Consider the following 18968-nt stretch of genomic DNA (forward strand, 5'->3'; position numbering starts at 1 on the left):
GTGTTATCTCTGTTCTTTGCTGTAATGAAGATAATGATAAAGAGAGAGTTAGAGAGAAAGAGAAAAGCCATATGCAGAGCAACAGGCCCAACCCCCACTAATACACCCGCCCAAGCCCCATCCTGCAGCCTAAGAGGCATGCACCAGATACTCAGCTCACACCTAATGGTCCGAGCCTAAACCACACAAATAACAACACTGGACACTATGTAACACAAAGCTTTGACTATTGCATCCTGGATTATACAAGGTCTGCCATTGGACTAAAGAGCAGGAACCCAGACTTCACCGAAGAAATCGGGAAATACAAACATTGTCATCCTACAAGAAACATGATATAGAGGAAATGGACCCACTGGTTTCCATCTAGGTTACAGAGAGCTGGTAGTCCAATCCACCAAATGACCTGGTGTGAAACAGGGAAGAGACTCAGGGAGTATGCTAATTTGGTATAGAGCAGACTTAACCCACTCAATTAAATAATAAAAACAGGAACATTTTACATCTGGTTAGAAATATATAAGGAAATAATCTCAGAGAAAAATGTCCTATTGTGTGCTACCTACAGTGCCTTGAGTAAGTATTCACACCTCTTGACTTTTTCCACATTTTGTTGTATTACAGCCTATATTTAAATGGATTAAATTCATTTTTACAAATGAATTACAAATGAAAAGCTCAAAGGTTTTGATTCAATAAGTATTCAACCTCTTTGTTATGGCAAGCCTAAATAACTTCAGGAGTAAAAATGTTGCTTAACAAGTCACATAATAAGTTGCATGGACTTTCAAACACAGATTCAACCACAAAAACCAGGAAGGTTTTCCAATGCCTCGCAAAGAAGAGCACCTATTGGTAGATGGGTAAAAAAGAAGAAGCAGACATTGAATACCCCCCTTTGAGCATGGTGAAGTTATTAATTACATTTTGGATGGTGTATCAATACACCCAGTCACTACAAAGATTCAGGCGTCCTTCCTAACTCAGTTGCCGGAGAGAAAGGAAACCGCTCAGGGATTTCACCATGAGGCCATTTGTGACTTTAAAATAGTTACCGAGTTGAATGGCTGTGTTAGGAGAAAACTGAGGCTGGATCAACAACATTGTAGTACCTCCACAATACTAACCTAAATGACAGAGGGAAAGGGAGGAAGCCTGTACAGAATACTAATATTCCAAAACATGCATCCTGTTTGCAACAAGACACTAAAGTAATACTATAACAAATTTGGCAGAGCAATAAACTTTTTGTCCTGAAGACAGTGTTGTGTTTGGGGCAAATCCAACCAATGGATGCTGCTGAGGCACGGCTCATAATAATGGTTGGAACGGAGGAAATTAAATGGCATCAAACACATGGAAACCATGTGTTAAATGCATTTGATACCATTCTTATTATTTTGCTCCAGCCATTACCAGGAGCCCGTCCTCCCCAATTAAGGTGCCACCAACGTCCTTTGAATCTAATACAACACATTACCACTCTTCATATTTTCAAGCATGGTGGTGAGTGCATCATGTTATGAGCATGCTTGTAATCGTTAAGGACTGGGGAGTTTTTCCGGATAAAAAATAAATGAAATGGAGCTAAGCACAGACAAAGTCCTATAGGAAAACCTGGTTCAGTCTGCTTTCCACCAGACATTGGGTGATTAATTCCCTTTTCAGCAGACAGTGAATGTTCCTGAGTGGCCGAGTTACAATTTTGACTTAAATCTGTTTGAGAAAAAGAGAATAAACAATGTGTCTGATACACATAGGAGCTTGGTAGCACGTTCTCAAAGTATGAGCAAATGCACTGCCCTTTTAACCAAATTCAAGCAGAAACTCACCCCCAACCTGAATTAGCATTTTTTTGCACTTTGCTAGTAAAAACAAAAGACAGGAACCACATACCCAGATTCTAATCTAATCAATTTAAATGATAGGAGCGCATCTCTGTGTCACTCCTCTTTTAACTAACCCTGTCCAATGAACAAAAGAATACAGCTTCCCTGTAACAATAAATCCATAGCATTTACAGTACAATAAAATATATCATAAGTCATAGCTCTTTATAAACTCTTGAGACAATGCAAACATGACAATTTCATTCATACAGTAACATTCATTTTGTCTATTTCATTCCTCTTCTGGCATCAGTGACCCCATGACTTCCATGGGAACGCCCTGCGCTGGAGAAAATCCCTGTGTTTGACCCCTTATGTTAGCCCACAAATGGTCAGCCATCCAAACAATGTCATAAAACATTTGATTGTGTCTTCACGCTGAGCTTCAGCGCCTGCAATTCGCCAGTCGCGGGTATCACCTTCTCCTCTTCTTCCAGTAAAACAGCATTCCTTCCACAATATCCCCCCTAGACACAACTACAACAAAACAACCAACAAAAACGGGTCACAACTCCTGCAGCTCTGTCGCACACTGGGTCTGTACATACTGTAGTCAACGCTTCGAGGGAACTCTTACGGTAGGTACGCCTACCATGGCAGCAGTAGTGTAGACTAGTTCATCACTGACCTCAACCCAGAGTATCTCAGAGCGTTCACAGTCCTCCCACTGACACCTCTATCAGATCACAGCAAAATCACAGCCTTCTTGAACAGAGCAATACTCAATCATGAGGCTTCAAAGCCGAAGAAACTGCATACTATTAAGAAATGCTAAAGATGGAAGGAAAATAGTGTAGAAACCTAACAGAAAACAATTAGCCAACAACAAATTCAATTCCTTTCAGACAACTTCCTGGCAGTGGTGGTAAAGAACTTAAGTAAAAATACTTTAAAGTACGACTTAATGTCACGACCTCTCCTTGTTCTGGCGGCGTTCGGTGGTCGATGCAACCGGTCTTCTAGCCATCGCCGATCCACCTTTCATTTTCCATTTGTTTTGTCTAGTTTTCCCACACACCTGGTTTACATTCCCTCATTACTTGTCGTGTATTTAACCCTCTTTACCCCCATGTCTGTGTGTGAAATTGTTTGTTGTAGAGTGTTTGTGCACTCTGACTGGTTCGCAACGGGTTATTTTGTACCCATATTTTGTTGTTCTGGGTGCCGTTGGTTTTTGCATGTTAAACTGCTCCAGTTATTACCCAGTTCTGCTCTCCTGCGCCTGACTTCCCTGCATCTAGTCACGCACGTCTTACAGAATTTCACACCCGAATATGGAGTCAGCAGGAGTAGGTGCCCCTTGTATAGGGGTCGAGGAACGCGTCCGGGAGCACGCGGCAATTCTCCACCATCTCGGCACCGCCATGGACCGCGTCGTCTAAACCATGGACCGCTGGGAGAGACAGGGAGTTCCTCCAGCGCCTCCACAAGCACAACCGGGGACTCCACTACTCACCCCCTCTGCACCCGGTCCCAGTGGGATTCCTCTCGCCCTTCCCCGGGAGTATGATGCGACGGCTGCATGCTGCCAGGGTTTCCTGTTGCAGCTGGATCTCTACCTGGCAACCGTCCACCCGGCTCCTTCGGGCCGTGAGAAGGTGTCCGCCCTCATCTCATGCCCCTCGGGGAAAGCCCTGGAGTGGGCCAACACCGTGTGGGGAGAAGGATATGTGGTGCTGGACCATTTCGAGGATTTCACCTGCCGCTTCCGGGCAGTCTTCGACCACCCGCCCAAGGGTAGAGCGGCGGGTGAACGTCTCTTCCATCTGAGGCATGGGACGAGGAGTGCCCAGAAGTTCGTGATGGACTTTCGTACCCTGGCCGCCGGCGTGGGATTGGAACGACAGGGCCCAGACAAGCTAACCAGGGCCCAGTCTCTTCCTCATTGACTCTCCTGTGTTTCCCATGGTGCTAGGCCTACCCTGGTTAGCTTGTCATGACCCCACTGTTTCATGGCAACGGAGGGCTCTCACGGGGTGGTCGCGAGAGTGCGCTGGCCAGAAAGCCAGTGCAGACCGTCACCGCAGTGAGGCCCCGGTGTTCGCACCGGGGGACCGGGTCTGGCTCTCAACCCAAAACCTGCCCTTCCGCCTGCCCTGCCGGAAGCTGGGGCCACGGTTTGTGGGGCCATTTAAAGTCCTGAGGATACTGAACGAAGTTAGTTACAGGTTACAGCTTCCCCCCGATTACCGTATTAACCCCTCGTTCCATGTGTCTCTCCGCAGGCCGGTGGTGGCTGGTCCACTTCAGGAGTCTGAGGTGCGGGAGGTTCCTCCGCCTCCTCTGGATATTGAGGGGGCCCCGGTGTATTCCGTTTGCTCCATACTGGATTCGAGGCGTCGGGCGAGGGACCTTCAATACCTCATGGAGTGGGAGGGGTACGGTCCGGAGGAGAGATGCTAGGTTCCAGTGGTGGACGTGTTGGACCCTTCAATGCTGTGGCAGTTTCTCCGTCCGGATCGCCCTGCACCTCGCCCTCCGGGTCGTCCCAGAGGCCGGTGTTGGCGCGCTGCTGGAGCCGCGTGTCAAGGGGGGGGGGGGGTACAGTCACGACTTCCGCCGAAGTCGGTTCCTCTCCTTGTTCGGGCGGCGTTCGGTGGTCGACATCACCGGTCTTCTAGCCTAATAAAATTTGATTTGATTAAACGCTAAAACAGTACAGAAATACACGTCAGAAATCAGCTCAATGTAATTGAAGAATCCATAGAATCTAACCACTTCTGGGGGAAATTGGAACACACTAAACAAACGACAACATAAAGAGCTATCTTTCCAAAATGGAGATGTATGGATAAACCACTTCCACAATATTTTTGGCCCTATAACAAAGAACAAACAGTGAAAACATATAGATGATCAATTACAAATCTTAGAATCAGCTATTAAAGACTACCAGAGCCCACTAGATTTTACAATTAAATTGAAAGAAATGCAGGACAAAAAACACCAAATGATGCATGATGAGCAGAATTAGAACGATTCACACTAATTATTCAAATTCAGAAAAAAAATTATGAAATTGTACAATCACCTACAAAGAAGCAATTGTCAAACCTTCCTTAACAAATCCCTCACCCACAGGGAGGTGAAAAGTCCCCTCAGCCAGCTGGTACAAACCGACCCCACATAGTCCCAAGACAGCAACACAATTAGGCCCAACCAAATCATGAGAAAAAAAAGAGAATTATTTGAAACCTAGAAAAGACTCAACAAAAAAACTGAGCAAACTGGAATGTTATTTGGGCCTAAACAGACAGTACACAGTAGCAGAAGACCTGACCACTGTGACTGACCCAAAATTAAAGCTTTGATTATGTACAGACTCAGTGAGCATAGCCTTGATATTGAGAAAGGCCGCCAAAGGCAGACCTGGCTCTCAGGAGATGACAGACTGCACACTGGCCACAAAATGAACTGGAAACCGAACTGCACTTCCTAACCTCCTTATGACCATATTAGAGACACACATTTCCCTCAGATTGCACAGAAACAAAAAATAATTTCAAAACAAATCCAATATTGATAAACTCCCATATCTATTATGTGAAATTCCATAGTGTGTCACCACAGCAGCAAGATATGTGACCTGTTGCCACAAGAAAAGGGCAACCAGTGGAACACAAACACCACTGTAAATACAAACAATATTTATCTGTTTATGTATTTCCCCTTTCATACTTCAACTATTGTCACATTGTTACAACATAGCCAATAATATAACATTTGAAATGTCTATATTATTGTAAAACCTTTGTGAGTGTAATGTTTACTGATCATTTGTGATTGTTATTTCCCTTTTGTTTATTGTCTATTCCACTTGCTTTGGCAATGTAAACATGTTTCCCATGCCAATAAAGCTCTTTGAATTGAATTTAGGGAAAGAGAAAAGAGAGAAAGAGAAAAGGGGAGAGAGAGAGAGAGAGAGAGAGAGAGAAGAGAGAGAGAAAAAGAGTTAGGAGACGATTTGTCATTCTGATTTTTGCACACATTTTCAGACAGGTGTAGACGATTAAAAGATGCATTGTGATCTGATTGTGATTTGATCGTCCTGACCACCTCTGTAAGTAAACAATCTTCCTGACCACCTCTGAAAGTAGTCAGGAACGCATTGTGCCGGATATCTTACAAGTGTAGACAGATATGGACAATGAAACCATTTAAAATATTACTATTGCCACGTAATTTCATTGAAATGACGTAGAAACAACATTGATTCAACCAGTGTGTGCCCAATGGGACCATTGACTTATGGCATCAACATGTGTCTTAAAATAAATAAACACATATTATTCTGAAAGAGTAGCTGTCAAAACATGTGCATACAGGGAGGGACCAGGAAATCTGGTCACAAGGCGAACACAGTGGAAAGATATGAGCCACATTTGAATACAATGTGTAGACACGTTTCTGAAAATATGGGCACAATCAGAATGTGGACAAGAGCAGGAAAAAGGATGCATGTCAGCGCCAGGTATATATGTGGTATATACAGAGAGAGGCGAGAGAGAAAAGAGAGAGCGATGCTTTAGTGAGCCTTTACAGTGGGTCTACAGTAGCTTTCGCTGTTGAAAATTACATTCAAAAATGCTTTGTGTCAAGAATAGTGTATGTGCATGCTGAAAAGTTGTTGCTCTCTGTGTGGTTACATGTGGTTCAAATGAATTGCTTGAAGGTTAGATCCTCACTGAGTACATATTTACCACAGCACTAATATATAACAGATGGTTGTTATGGTGTCACTGTTTACTACCCATTCTGCTAGAGAGAGAAACCAGATCACATCCCTGGAACCTGATAGGCTACGTATGTTCTAAGGATACGTTTTTGTTAGCTGGGATTCAGGAACATGAACACACAGTCAGTCAGGTTTACAGTTAGTTTTGTGTCACCTATTTAGAGTTCCTAGCACCGAAGATGCAGGATCCCTATTGTTTTTATTATTTGTTTGTAACCAAATAACAAATAGGTATGGTACATAACTGTTATAGGGGGGCTTCACACACTTACACAGTGATATGTTTGATGTTGATTTGCTTAAACTCTCAAGACTGAAGTTCTCATATTTGTTAGAGGGTCGTTCCACAAAAATAGTGCCTTTCCTTTGACATTTTAAGTAGAAATGGTGCACCAATATTGAATTTTAATAGCCTGTTATATTAAATGAAGTGCCCTTTAATATAGAACACATGGAGAATTCAATAAATTGCAGCAGTATCTTTGTAGAGTTCATGTTCTCAACAAACCAATGGCTTCAATTGAACCAGGAGGTTCATGAACTCGAAGTTAGCTCCAGGTAGAAGTTGCCCTTAGAGTCAACTTGGCTCTACCCCTAGAAAGGATGTAGCATGCAGTACTATGCAATCACATTTTGGACATTACTGAATGAGACCTCAGTCTCAGCTATTGACTGTCACCAATTACTATACTTCCACGGCTCCCTGTTTTCCACTAGTTACCACAGCCACAAAATAAAAACGGGCTTTTTCGTAAAAATTCATGAAAACCTAAATGTACTTTTTGATCTTCATTTAAGGTTAGACATAAGGTTAGCAGTGTGGTTAAGGTTACAAAAATAAGAATTAAGAAGATACATTTTAGAAATAGGCGGGGATTATGACTTTGGTAACTAGGGACGACCCTGTTTGGCGCTAGCTAGCTCGTGTCGTGCCACAGCACAATTCCGACTCGAGATCAGTGATTGGCTTTACATAATTATCACATTTTCTATTGGCTGTCTGTCTTGTAATTTAGTACCATGTGCGTGCAACTATGTTACACAACAGAAAATAAAGTTACAGTTTTGAAGAGTGGAGTTGGCGACCGCACACGTGGACGTTGGCTAAGTCTTTGAATAGTGCCAGCAGGGAAATATGGAACCGGTAAAAAAAGATGCGAAGACGAATCCATCGGCAACAGCTAATCTTTTCTCCCAGGTATTCTTCTGGTAAGTCAGCAACCTTCGCTGCCGGGTTATTAAAATGAAGCCGAGCTAGGCTCTACAGATAGTCATTATAGTTTTTACTGTTCGGCTATTCGAAAGATCTTCAGTCAATTTTAGTTTGAGAGGTTAAACGATTAGCTGTTTAATTGAATTGGGTATAACGTGATAATGAACACTTATAACTTAAAAAGCACTAGTCGGGTAAAACGCACTTTGTGTAAACCAATGTAATTCCATGGTTTCCCCCACTGAAATCACAATTTCCGGTTGATTCATAGTCTTGGATTATGTATGGTGCCAAATAAGATTCCAGTAATTTATGAACCAAGAATATTGTTTGCGCAAACTAGGCTATTAATCCCCACCTTGTTTGTTTCGGATACACTCAGATGTAAACCTCTGCGAGAAGGGAAAGGATGAATGCCTCATTTTGAATTGAATGAGACAATCTGTGCCTTATATTTACATTAAAGACGCGCTCCAGCAATTTTTGTTGTTGACTTTTCCAGTTGAAAAACAATACCCCACCCCACGTATGAAGACCGTAATGCACAAATGGGTAAAACAAAATCTTTTGAGCAAAATCTTTTTTTTCAGTGCTAATTAGATCAAAAGGAGACTGGAGTAGGTATTTAAAAAAAAGTTTGCTAAGGCATTTGCTGACAATTTGTACATTTTACATGCACAGAGCACACAGTTGGGTACTCAAGCATTTGCAATACATATTTTTTACAAAGAAATGCTACCAGTAGGCCTATGTCACAAATAGAGTAGATCGTCTACTGCAGTGGTTCCCAAACTGGGGGCCGCGAGGGGTCTGCAGTGGGGGCTTGAAGAGGTAGTGGGAGATGAGGAATAACCAAAACTTTAAAAATAAGTTGTAGTAGTATAATGCACAAGGTGCAATTTCGAAATTGGGTAGTGCATCAGCAGTTTTCCCTCTTGTCATTGCAGACCTTAGAGCTATTTATAACTTGTCAGAAATGTCCAGGTAATTATGAAAGTAGTGATCGGGAAAAACGATGGATCAAAAATAATATCCTGATTATGTAGCAATCGTTTTGACTATCCCAACATTATTTTTGTGCTAGTTTGCTGTAGCTGTACCATATCTCCAGTATTTTTTTTAAAATAGGGAGTCAATTCATTTCACCACTTTTTTATTTCCATGACAGATCAAAACTGGTTTTCTCATAGCTCTCTCTTGTCCCTCTGCAGCAGACATATGGTGAGCAATATGTTTGGGACATTGAATCACAAAAAACTTGCAGCATTGAATCACAATGCATATCATATCGGCACGTAAGAATCAGGATAATATTATATCGTGAGGTCCCTGGTAATTCCCAGCCCTAGATGAAAGGGGAGCATGAGTGAAAAAGTTTAGGACGTTTCCCAAACTCGGCCCTGGAGCCTCCCGGAGTGCACATTTAGTTTTTTCCCCCTATCATTACACAGTGATTCTAATAACTAACTCATCATCAAGATATTATTATTTGAATCAGCTGTGTAGTTGCTAGGAAGAAAAAAACTGGAAACAAAACGTGCACCCATGGGGGGCCCCAGGAAGGAGTTTGGGAATCCCTGGTCTAGTGCATTGCCCTGCTCATCCTGAATGTAACACTATATGTATTAAACACTTCTCTTCATCTCTAGCTCTGTTCTCTTCCCCTTTTCCATATATTCTCTCTTCCCCTTTTCATTAGCTGGCTAAATCCTTTGTTCCGCATTGGATACAAACGAAGGCTAGAGGAAGATGACATGTACAAAGTGCTTCCGGAGGATGGGTCTGAAAAACTGGGAGAGGAACTACAGAGGTATGGCAAACGTATAATAAACGTATAACTTTGAACCAAGACAGAAGTGGCCTGATGAATTGTGGTTAATTAAGCCCAAACATCACCTTAAATAAAAGGTAATAGCGGAATCGCCTTCAAACCAGTTGCTTATCGCCCACCTGAGGATGTTTATCCTACCACTACTATACACCAAGCATATCGTGAAAGCCATATCCTTTTGGCTGTTTACCCTTTGATAAATGGGTGGAAAGGAGTTGCGGCATTTAACATGTCCTTGTTAATATTTTACATGCTGCCTGTCCTGTCTGCTTTCAAGGACAGTTATAAAATGACTCAATAAAAAGAAGCATACATACCCTCCTGTAAATGAGGGAAAAAATAAACGAACTGTTTCAGCATTGTGAATATTCACCTATCCAACCTGGCCTCAGGGAGATTTGTAGGATTTGGAATGTACACTTGACTCCCTCCATTTAGTATAGGTTACCTTACAAAATGTAAGAACTATTGTACCACATCATACATATTGGATGACTGACTGTATCAAGCATCTTGGAGGACGTATAGTATTATACATCTTTCTCTGGGACCGGGCTTCTTGTTGCGTTGTTAGTATTTGTGGCTAACGTTAGTGGCTAAAGCAGCAGGTTAGGAGTATTTGCTTAGCAGGTATGGAGAATTTAAGTTGAGGTTAGGGGAAGGGTTGGCTAAAATGCTACAGTTGTCCCCGACGTGACTAAAACATGCAACCTTTGAGTTGCTGGACAGACCCATGCTCCCTGACCTACTTTTGTTTCTGTCTTAAGTAACCAGACCATTATTCTATTCGCAACGTAGCGTATCATACTAAAGGGAGGTACACAAATGTAAATAACATATCCTATGTGTGTTAAATGTGGTCATGCTGATCAATCGGTTGTCTTTAACTAAACAGTGGTGTCAAACATTGCAGGGGGTCCATTTCAGCCCGCAGGTGGTTTGAGTAATATAAACTATTTAAAAATATTGTTTTTGCAGGGAAAACTACCTCGATATATTTTAAAATGACGAATCAATGTAGTTACTTCAGAACTATTTAAAGGTGTTCCATGTGTGATCTGGCGACACATTGGTGTGTAATTAGGACATTCAAGACTGATCTGATATTGTTTTATATTATGAACCTTCAGTGAGTTTCTTTGAGTTACACATTCATACTCTAAGATTCAGACAGAGCAATGGATGCAAACACTGACCATCCACAAGGTCGGAATTATAGTTTTAACCATGTTTTGAAGATGTATAGTGTTTGCTTACAATGACATTGTTTAGACACAGTGGAGTAAAACAAGCTTATTTTGTGTGGTGATGGATTAAGACAGTTGAACTAAGCTCACAAATCAATGGCTATATAATCATTCATTTAAATGTAAAGCAATGGATGTACCAATCCTAGATTGCCCCTTTAAGGGTAATTGTATCACCACATGATGCAATGCAGACTTGAACATCCAGGTACCTATAGGGATACCTTGCATCGTCGGTCCTCGCCTCCTCAAAACTCATTGGCGAGGACGTGAGAAATCAAGTCATTGCAATTGAGATTCTCCCAAAGTAAAATGAAAGCCATCTCTCCACAGTCTTTGGGACCATGAGGTGCAGAAGGCTGCAAAAGATCTCAGGCCTCCCAAACTCACCAAAGTCCTGATCAAGTGCTACTGGAAACCCTACGCAGTGTTGGGGATCTTTACTCTTATTGAGGTATGTAGAAGAAAAAACACAACCTGTGTAAGACTTACTGGTACCCTGCTAGGGAATTAATGATATCTTAGCCATATGTTTTATATATCAAGCTGTGGATTCACCTCATATCCTCTGTATTCTCTACCTCTTCTCTTGTTCCCCCAATAGGAGGTGATTAAGGTGATCCAGCCAGTGTTCTTGGGAAAGCTGATCCAATACTTTGAGAAGTACGATCCTGATAATATGGATGCACTGTATGAGGCCTTTGGCTACGCTGCTGGTGTCTGTCTGTCCACCCTGATCTTGGCCGTCACGCATCACCTTTACTTCTTCCACGTCCAGAGGACCGGCATGAAAATGCGAGTAGCCATGTGTCACATGATCTACAAGAAGGTCAGTATAAGAGACACATGCCTACAGACCTTTAAAAAAAAAATTACCTGTTTTTTTCAAGGTTGTATCTGATGTCCTGAACTTGAACTTGGCAGACTAAAGGATGAGCCACCCTCCCTCTAGGGCACATGTCAAACTCATTCCAGAGGGCCAAGTATCTGTGGGTTTTCGCTCCACCCATGTACTTCATTGATGAATTATGGTCACTGATTAGTAAGGAACTCCCCTCACCTGGTTGTCTAGGTCTTAATTGAAAGGAAAAACCTGCAGACACTTGGCCCTCCTTGGTTTGAGTTTGACACCCCTGCTCTAGGGCAGTATTTCCCAACCCATACGTTTCACTTTTTTAAACCTAAGCTGGCACACCTGATTCAATTAGTCAAGGGGTTGATGATTTATAGAGTAATTCAATCTGGTGTGCCAGTTTAGGGCTACATAAAAAATGTGAAACAACTAGTGGTCCCTGAGGAGAGGGCTGCCTTTCCAAACTGACATGTAGGTATTTTCTTCTTTGTATTGTGACAAATGACCTGGTCATTTATTGAGTTTGCATTAATTAACTTGGTAATGTATATGTCACCCCATAGGCCCTGTGTCTCAGCAGTGCAGCGATGGGAAAAACAACCACAGGCCAAATAGTGAACCTGCTATCCAACGATGTCAACAAGTTTGATGAGGTATGAACCCTGTAATGCATTTTTTTTTGTCACTTTGCATATTGCTGACTTCGTGTATTAGCAACAGTAGAAAAAGCTGTTGAAAATGAACCTATACTTTTAAGACCTTTTGATCCACTGTGCAGACAGACAGACCCAATCCAATATCAGCTGTGTTACTTCAACCCTGGAAGATTGCCTAAGTCGCACAAGGCTGACTGAGTTGTTAACCTGCATGGTGCCAGTCAAAGTAACACTTGAGTTTTTAAAGTACAGTACTGTGTATTTTGATAAAGGTCAGAGTCACAGGCTTCTCCGGGCACCTGGCAGACAAATTAACATTTTGACTTGTTACTCCAGTGTTTCCCAATTCTGGTCCTCCAGTACCCCCAACAGTACACACTTTTATTGTAACCCTGTGCAAGTGCACCTGATTAAACTTGTCAACTAATCATGAAGCCCTCAATGAGGTGCGTTTGTCCAGGGCTACAATGAAACTGTGTACTGTTAGGGGTACTCAAGGACCACGGTTGGGAAACACTGCCCTACTCCACCCTGCTGTTTTATTGCATATTGTGGTCAATGATTCAAAGTCTAGGAAAGGTGCTGCTACATATTACTGTTTCGAACATGGCTGAATGGAACGTGCACAGTTGCATTCAGTGACTGTAGCATCACACTACAGTGTAGATGAAGCATCCATGTTATAGATGTAACACAGGGGTCTAGAACACGGGTCTACAACTCATGGCTTGTGGGCCACATCAGGCCCATAAGTCACTTGTGGTGGCCTGCTGGAGGGAATTTGAGACAACTGATGTACCATAACCTCCCAAAATCCTGTTCTTGTTTAGAAACACTATGAGTTCCAACACATGATCCCTCTTGGTTACAGGTGACTATTTTCCTGCACTTCCTGTGGGTAGGGCCTCTCCAGGCGGCGGCCGTCCTGGGGCTGCTGTGGGTGGAGATTGGCCCATCATGCCTCGCAGGCATGGCCGTCCTCGTCATCCTTATGCCAACGCAGACCATGTTTGGAAGGCTCTTCTCCAAGTTCAGGTAACACACAATGTAGATAGGAGTCTGAGCTTAAGATTTTTCAAAACATGCAGGGAGGTCAGTGAGTGCCTTTTCTTGCCCAATATGAAGCCCAGTGAACATACCAATTGCTTTACAAACTGATCTTTGGCCTGCTTTTATGATGTGTATTGATTATCCCTAGAATAGACCATATGAGAACATAATCCTAACCCTAGTGTTGAACATTTTTTTTATTTCACCGTTATTTAACCAGGTAAGCTAGTTGAGAACAATTTCTCATTTACAACTGCGACCTGGCCAAGATAAAGCAAAGCAGTGCAACAGAAACAACAACACAGAGTTACACATGGAATAAACAAGCGTACAGTCAATAACACAATAGAAAAAGTCTATATACAGTGTGTGCAAATTAAATGAGGTGAGGCAATAAATAAGCCATAGTAGCAAAGTAATTACAATTTAGCAGATTAACACGAGTGCTAGATGAGCAGATGATGGTGTGCAAGTAGTGATACTAGTGTGCAAAAGAGCAGCAAAGTAAATAAAAACAATATGGGGGATGAGGTAGGGCTATGTGCAGTGTTTGGTTCGCTGCTCAGATAGCTGATGTTTAAAGTTAGTGAGGGAAATGTAAGTCTCTATCTTAAGCAATTTTTGCAATTAATTCCAGTCACTGGCAGCAGAGAACTGGAAGGAAAGGAGGTGTTAGCTTTGGGGATGACCAGTGAGCTATACCTGCTGGAGCGCGTGGGTATTGTTATCGTGACCAGTGAGCTGAGAAGGCGGAGCTTTACCTAGCATAGACTTTTTTTCTTCATTTATCCGTTATTTTACCAGGTAAGTTGACTGAGAAAACGTTCTCATTTACAGCAACGACCTGGGGAATAGTTACAGGGGAGAGGAGGGGGATGAATGAGCCAATTGTAAACGGGATTATTAGGTGATGGTTTGAGGGCCAGATTGGTAATTTAGTCAGGACACCGGGGTTAACATCCCTACTCTTACGATAAGTGCCATGGGATCGTTAAGGACCTCAGAGTCAGGACACCCGTTTAACGGCCCATCTGAAAGATGGCACTCTACACAAGGCAGTGGGATATTTTTTTTAGACCAGAGGAAAGAGTGCCTCCTACTGGCCCTCCAACACCACTTCCAGCAGCATCTGGTCTCCCATCCAGGGACTGACCAGGACCAAACCTGCTTAGCTTCAGAAGCAAGCCAGCAGTGGTATGCAGGGTGGTATGCTGCTGGCACTTATAGATGACCTGGAGCCAGTGGGTCTGGCAACGAATATGTAGCGAGGGCCAGCCGACTAGAGCATACAAGTCACAGTGGTGGGTGACAAAACGGATGGCACTGTGATAGACTACATCCAATTTGCTGAGTAGAGTATCGGAAGCTATTTTGTAGATGACATCATCGAGGATCGGTAGGATAGTCTTAGGGTAAGTTTGGCGGCGCCAGTGAAGGAGGCTTTGTTGTGAAATAGAAAGCCGATTTCTAGATTAGATTTTTGGATTGGAGATTTCTGGAAGGAGAGTTTACAGTCTAGCAAGACACCTAGGTATTTGTAGTTGTCCACGTATTCTAGGTCAGAACCGTCCAGAGTAGTGATGCTAGTCGGGCGGGCGGGTGCGGGCAGCGAACGGTTGAAAAGCATGCATTTGGTTTTACTAGCGTTTAAGAGCAGTTGGAGGCCACGGAAGGAGTGTTGTATGGCATTGAAGCTCGTTTGGAGGTTTGTTAACACAGTGTCCAAAGAAGGACCAGATGTATACAGAATGGTGTCGTCTGCGTAGAGGTGGATCGGGGAATCCCCCGCAGCAAGAGCGACATCGTTGATATATACAGAGAAAAGAGTTGGCCTGAGAATTCAACCATGTGGTACCCCCATAGAGACTGCCAGAGGTCTGGACAACAGGCCCTCCGATTTGACACACTGAACTCTGTCTGCAAAGTAATTGGTGAACCAGGCAAGGCAGTCATTTGAGAAACCAAGGCTATTGAGTCTGCCGATAAGAATACGCTGATTGACAGTCGAAAGCCTTGGCCAGGTTGAAGATGACTGCGCAGTACTGTCTTATCGATGGCAGTTATGATATCGTTTAGTACCTTGAGCGTGGCTGAGGTGCACCCATGTCCAGCTCGGAAACCAGATTGCACAGTGGAGAAGGTACGGTGGGATTTGAAATGGTCAGTGATCTGTTTATTAACTTGACCTTCGAAGACTTTAGAAAGACAGGGCAGGATGGATATAGGTCTATAACAGTTTGGGTCTGGAGTGTCTCCCCCTTGAAGAGGGGGATGACCGCGGCAGCTTTCCTAGCTTTAGGGATCTCTGACGATACGAAAGAGCGGTTGAACAGACTGGTAATAGGGGTTGCAACAATGGCAATGGATCATTTTAGAAAGAGAGGGTCCAGATTGTCTAGCCCAGCTGATTTTGTACGGGTCCAGGTTTTGCAGCTCTTTCAGAACATCTGCTATCTGGATCTGGGTGAAGGAGAAGCTGGGGAGGCTCGGGCAAGTAGCTGCGGGGGGTGCGGAGCTGATGGCCAGGGTTGGGGTAGCCAGGAGGAAAGCATGGCCAGCCGTAGAGAAATGCTTATTGAAATGTTATCATGGATTTATCGGTGGTGACCGTGTTACCTAGCCTCAGTGCAGTGGGCAGCTGGGAGGAGGTGCTCTTGTTCTCCATGGACTTTAGTGTCCCAAAACTTTTTGGAGTCAGAACTACAGGATGCACATTTCTGTTTGAAAAAGCTAGCCTTTGCTTTCCTAACTGACTGTGTGTATTGGTTCCTGACTTCCCTGAACATTTGCATATCGCGGGGACTATTCGACGCTATTGCAGTCCACCACAGGATGTTTTTGTGCTAGTCAAGGGCAGTCAGGTCTGGAGGGAACCAAGGGCTATATCTGTTCTTAGTTCTACATTTTTCAAAAGGGGCATGCTTATTTAAGATGGTGAGAAAATGACTTTTTTAAAGAATGACCAGGCATCCTCGACTGACGGGATGAGGTCAATATCCTTCTAGGATACCCGGGCCAGGTCGATTAGAAAGGCCTGCTCGCAGAAGTGTTTTAGGGAGCGTTTGACAGTGATGAGGGGTGATCGTTTGACCGTGGACCCATAGCGGATGCAGGCAATGAAGCAGGGTTCGCTGAGATCCCTTTGTAGGGCAAGTTGGTCAGGATGATATCTATGAGGGTGCCCATGTTTATGTATTTAGGGTTGTACCTGGTGGTTTCCTTGATAATTTGTGTGAGATTGAGGGTATCTAGTTTAGATTGTAGGACTGCTGGGGTGTTAAGCATATCCCAGTTTAGGTCACCTAACAGAATGAACTCTGAAGATAGATGGGGTGCAATCAATTCACACATGGTGTCCAGGGCACAGCTGGGAGCTGAGGGGGGTCTATAACAGGCGGCAACAGTGCGACTTATCTCTGGAGAGATTCATTTTTAAAGTTAGAAGCTCAAACTGTTTGGACATAGACCTGGAAAGTATGACAGAACTTAGCAAGCTATCTCTGCAGTAGATTGCAACTCCTCCCCCTTTTGGCAGTTCTATCTTGATGGAAAATGTTGTAGTTGGGTAATGAAATCTCTGAATTTTTGATGGCCTCCCTAAGCCAGGATTCAGACACGGCAAGGACATCAGGTTTAGCGGAGTGTGCTAAAGCCGTGAGTAAAACAAACTTAGGGAGGAGGCTTCTGATGTTAACATGCATGAAACCAAGGCTTTTTCAATTACAGAAGTCAACAAATGAGAGTGCCTGGGGACACACAGGGCCTGGGTTAGCCTCCACATTACCTGAGGAACAGAGGAGGAGTAGGAAGAGGGTACGGCTAAAGGCTAGCAAAACTGGTCTTCTAGTGTGTTGGGGACAGAGAATAAAAGGAGCAGATTTCTGGGTGTGGTAGAATAGATTCTGGGCATAATGTGCAGACAGGTATGGTGGGGTGTGGGTACAGTGGAGATAAGCCCAGGCACTGAGTTGAGTGATAAGAGGTTGCATCTCTGGACATGCTGGTTATACTGGGTGAGGTCACCGCATGTGTGGGAGGTGGGACAAAGGTGTCTGAGGCATGTGCAGTGGGACTAGGGGCTCTGCAGTAAAATACCTGATACCGTGCTTCTACACCTGCATTGCTTGCTGTTTGGGGTTTTAGGCTGGGTTTCTGTACAGCACTTTGAGATATCAGCTGATGTACGAAGGGCTATATAAATACATTTGATTTGAAATAAAACAATGATAACTATCCTAAACAACAGTATACAAGGCATATTGACATTTGAGAGAGACATAAAGCGAGGCATAAAGCAATCACAGGTGTTGATTGGGAGAGCTAGCTAAGACAACAGGTAAGACAACAACAGCTAATCAGCTAAGACAACAACAGGTAAAATGGCGATGAATGGGCAGAGAGGGTCGGTTAACTACACACAGGGCCTGAGTTCGGGGCTAGGGCCGACAGATAAACAAAGGTAAACAAAGTGGAGTACCGTGATAAATGAACAGTCCAGCAAGCATCAGCTATGTAGCCAAGTGATCATAGGGTCCAGCGGGGTAGTCGTTGCTACGCTAGCACGCGGGAGACACTGCACCATGTGAGGGCCTAACCCTAGCGTGGACCATGTGAGGGCCTAACCCTATAGCGTGGACCATGTGAGGGCCTAACCCTATAGCGTGGACCATGTGAGGGCCTAACCCTATAGCGTGGACCATGTGAGGGCCTAACCCTAGCGAGGACCATGTGAGGGCACAATTGGCTGTCTTGTCAATAAACCAGGATTGTCTAAGAAATATATATATATATGGTATTTCTTTACCTAATGCAGGGATCATCAACTAGATTCAGCTGCAGGAGGATTTTTTTTTCTTGACCAGATGTTCAGGGGGCTGGAAAACAATTAAATTTGTGGACTGCAAATTGGCTGCAGGAAGCCCAAACAGATATATTTGACTAAATCATAGTAATTTCAAACCTTACTTACATTTGTATACAATCATATGTATCTTTCTATTATGCTTGGGAATACTTTGGAACAGATTTCCAAAAATAAAATTGCTGGGGGGGTGAGGGTTGAGGAACCCAGACCTAATATATGACTGTCCTTTCCTTGCAGGAGTAAAACAGCAGCCTTGACTGACAATAGGATCCGCACCATGAATGAAGTGGTGTCTGGAATCAGGATCATCAAAATGTATGCCTGGGAGAAGCCCTTCTCAGCACTGGTCAATGAAGTCAGAAGGTAAAAAAAAGTATAACATTGAAGCTTATGCACGGATCCCACTGCACAGAACAAACTCAATATTGAGATAGTGTTAGATTTGTAGATATTGTTCTTGTAATAAGGCTTTAACAAGCGCTATTGTCCAAAGCCCATTCCAGATTGTGAAATGTGTTATTTCAAGAATTCTGTTATCACCCATGATTCATTTCAGCTGGTTGTTCTGTTAGGATTGCTGACGCGAGTGAAAGTCCCATGGTGTGTTTTAACCAAAGACCTTTCTCTTCT

General features: G+C 43.4%; 2 protein-coding genes across 4 annotated transcripts in view; one reads left to right on the forward strand and one right to left on the reverse strand.

Annotated features, from left to right (window-relative positions):
- Positions 1–11874, reverse strand: part of LOC115129770 (claudin-10-like) — a 32190-nt gene extending 20316 nt beyond the window's left edge. Inside the window, exon 1 of one of the 2 annotated variants that reach the window (XM_029660472.2) lies at positions 11792–11874. In XM_029660472.2, coding sequence (XP_029516332.2) covers positions 11792–11874 — 83 coding nt within the window. Of the gene's footprint in view, positions 1–11473; positions 11559–11791 lie in introns of those variants that run through there. The other variant, XM_065018817.1, reaches the window with a different exon arrangement.
- LOC115129769 (ATP-binding cassette sub-family C member 4-like) overlaps positions 7592–18968 on the forward strand; it is a 28513-nt gene continuing 17136 nt past the window's right edge. The window contains exons 1-7 of one of the 2 annotated variants that reach the window (XM_029660470.2): positions 7592–7833; positions 9537–9647; positions 11249–11369; positions 11520–11744; positions 12332–12421; positions 13296–13459; positions 18576–18701. In XM_029660470.2, coding sequence (XP_029516330.2) covers positions 7760–7833; positions 9537–9647; positions 11249–11369; positions 11520–11744; positions 12332–12421; positions 13296–13459; positions 18576–18701 — 911 coding nt within the window. In that variant the 5' untranslated portion in view covers positions 7592–7759. Of the gene's footprint in view, positions 7834–9536; positions 9648–11248; positions 11370–11519; positions 11745–12142; positions 12240–12331; positions 12422–13295; positions 13460–18575; positions 18702–18968 lie in introns of those variants that run through there. The other variant, XM_029660471.2, reaches the window with a different exon arrangement.

The sequence above is a fragment of the Oncorhynchus nerka genome, linkage group LG5 (genome assembly GCF_034236695.1).
Source record: "Oncorhynchus nerka isolate Pitt River linkage group LG5, Oner_Uvic_2.0, whole genome shotgun sequence".
NCBI classification, from domain to species: domain Eukaryota; kingdom Metazoa; phylum Chordata; class Actinopteri; order Salmoniformes; family Salmonidae; genus Oncorhynchus; species Oncorhynchus nerka.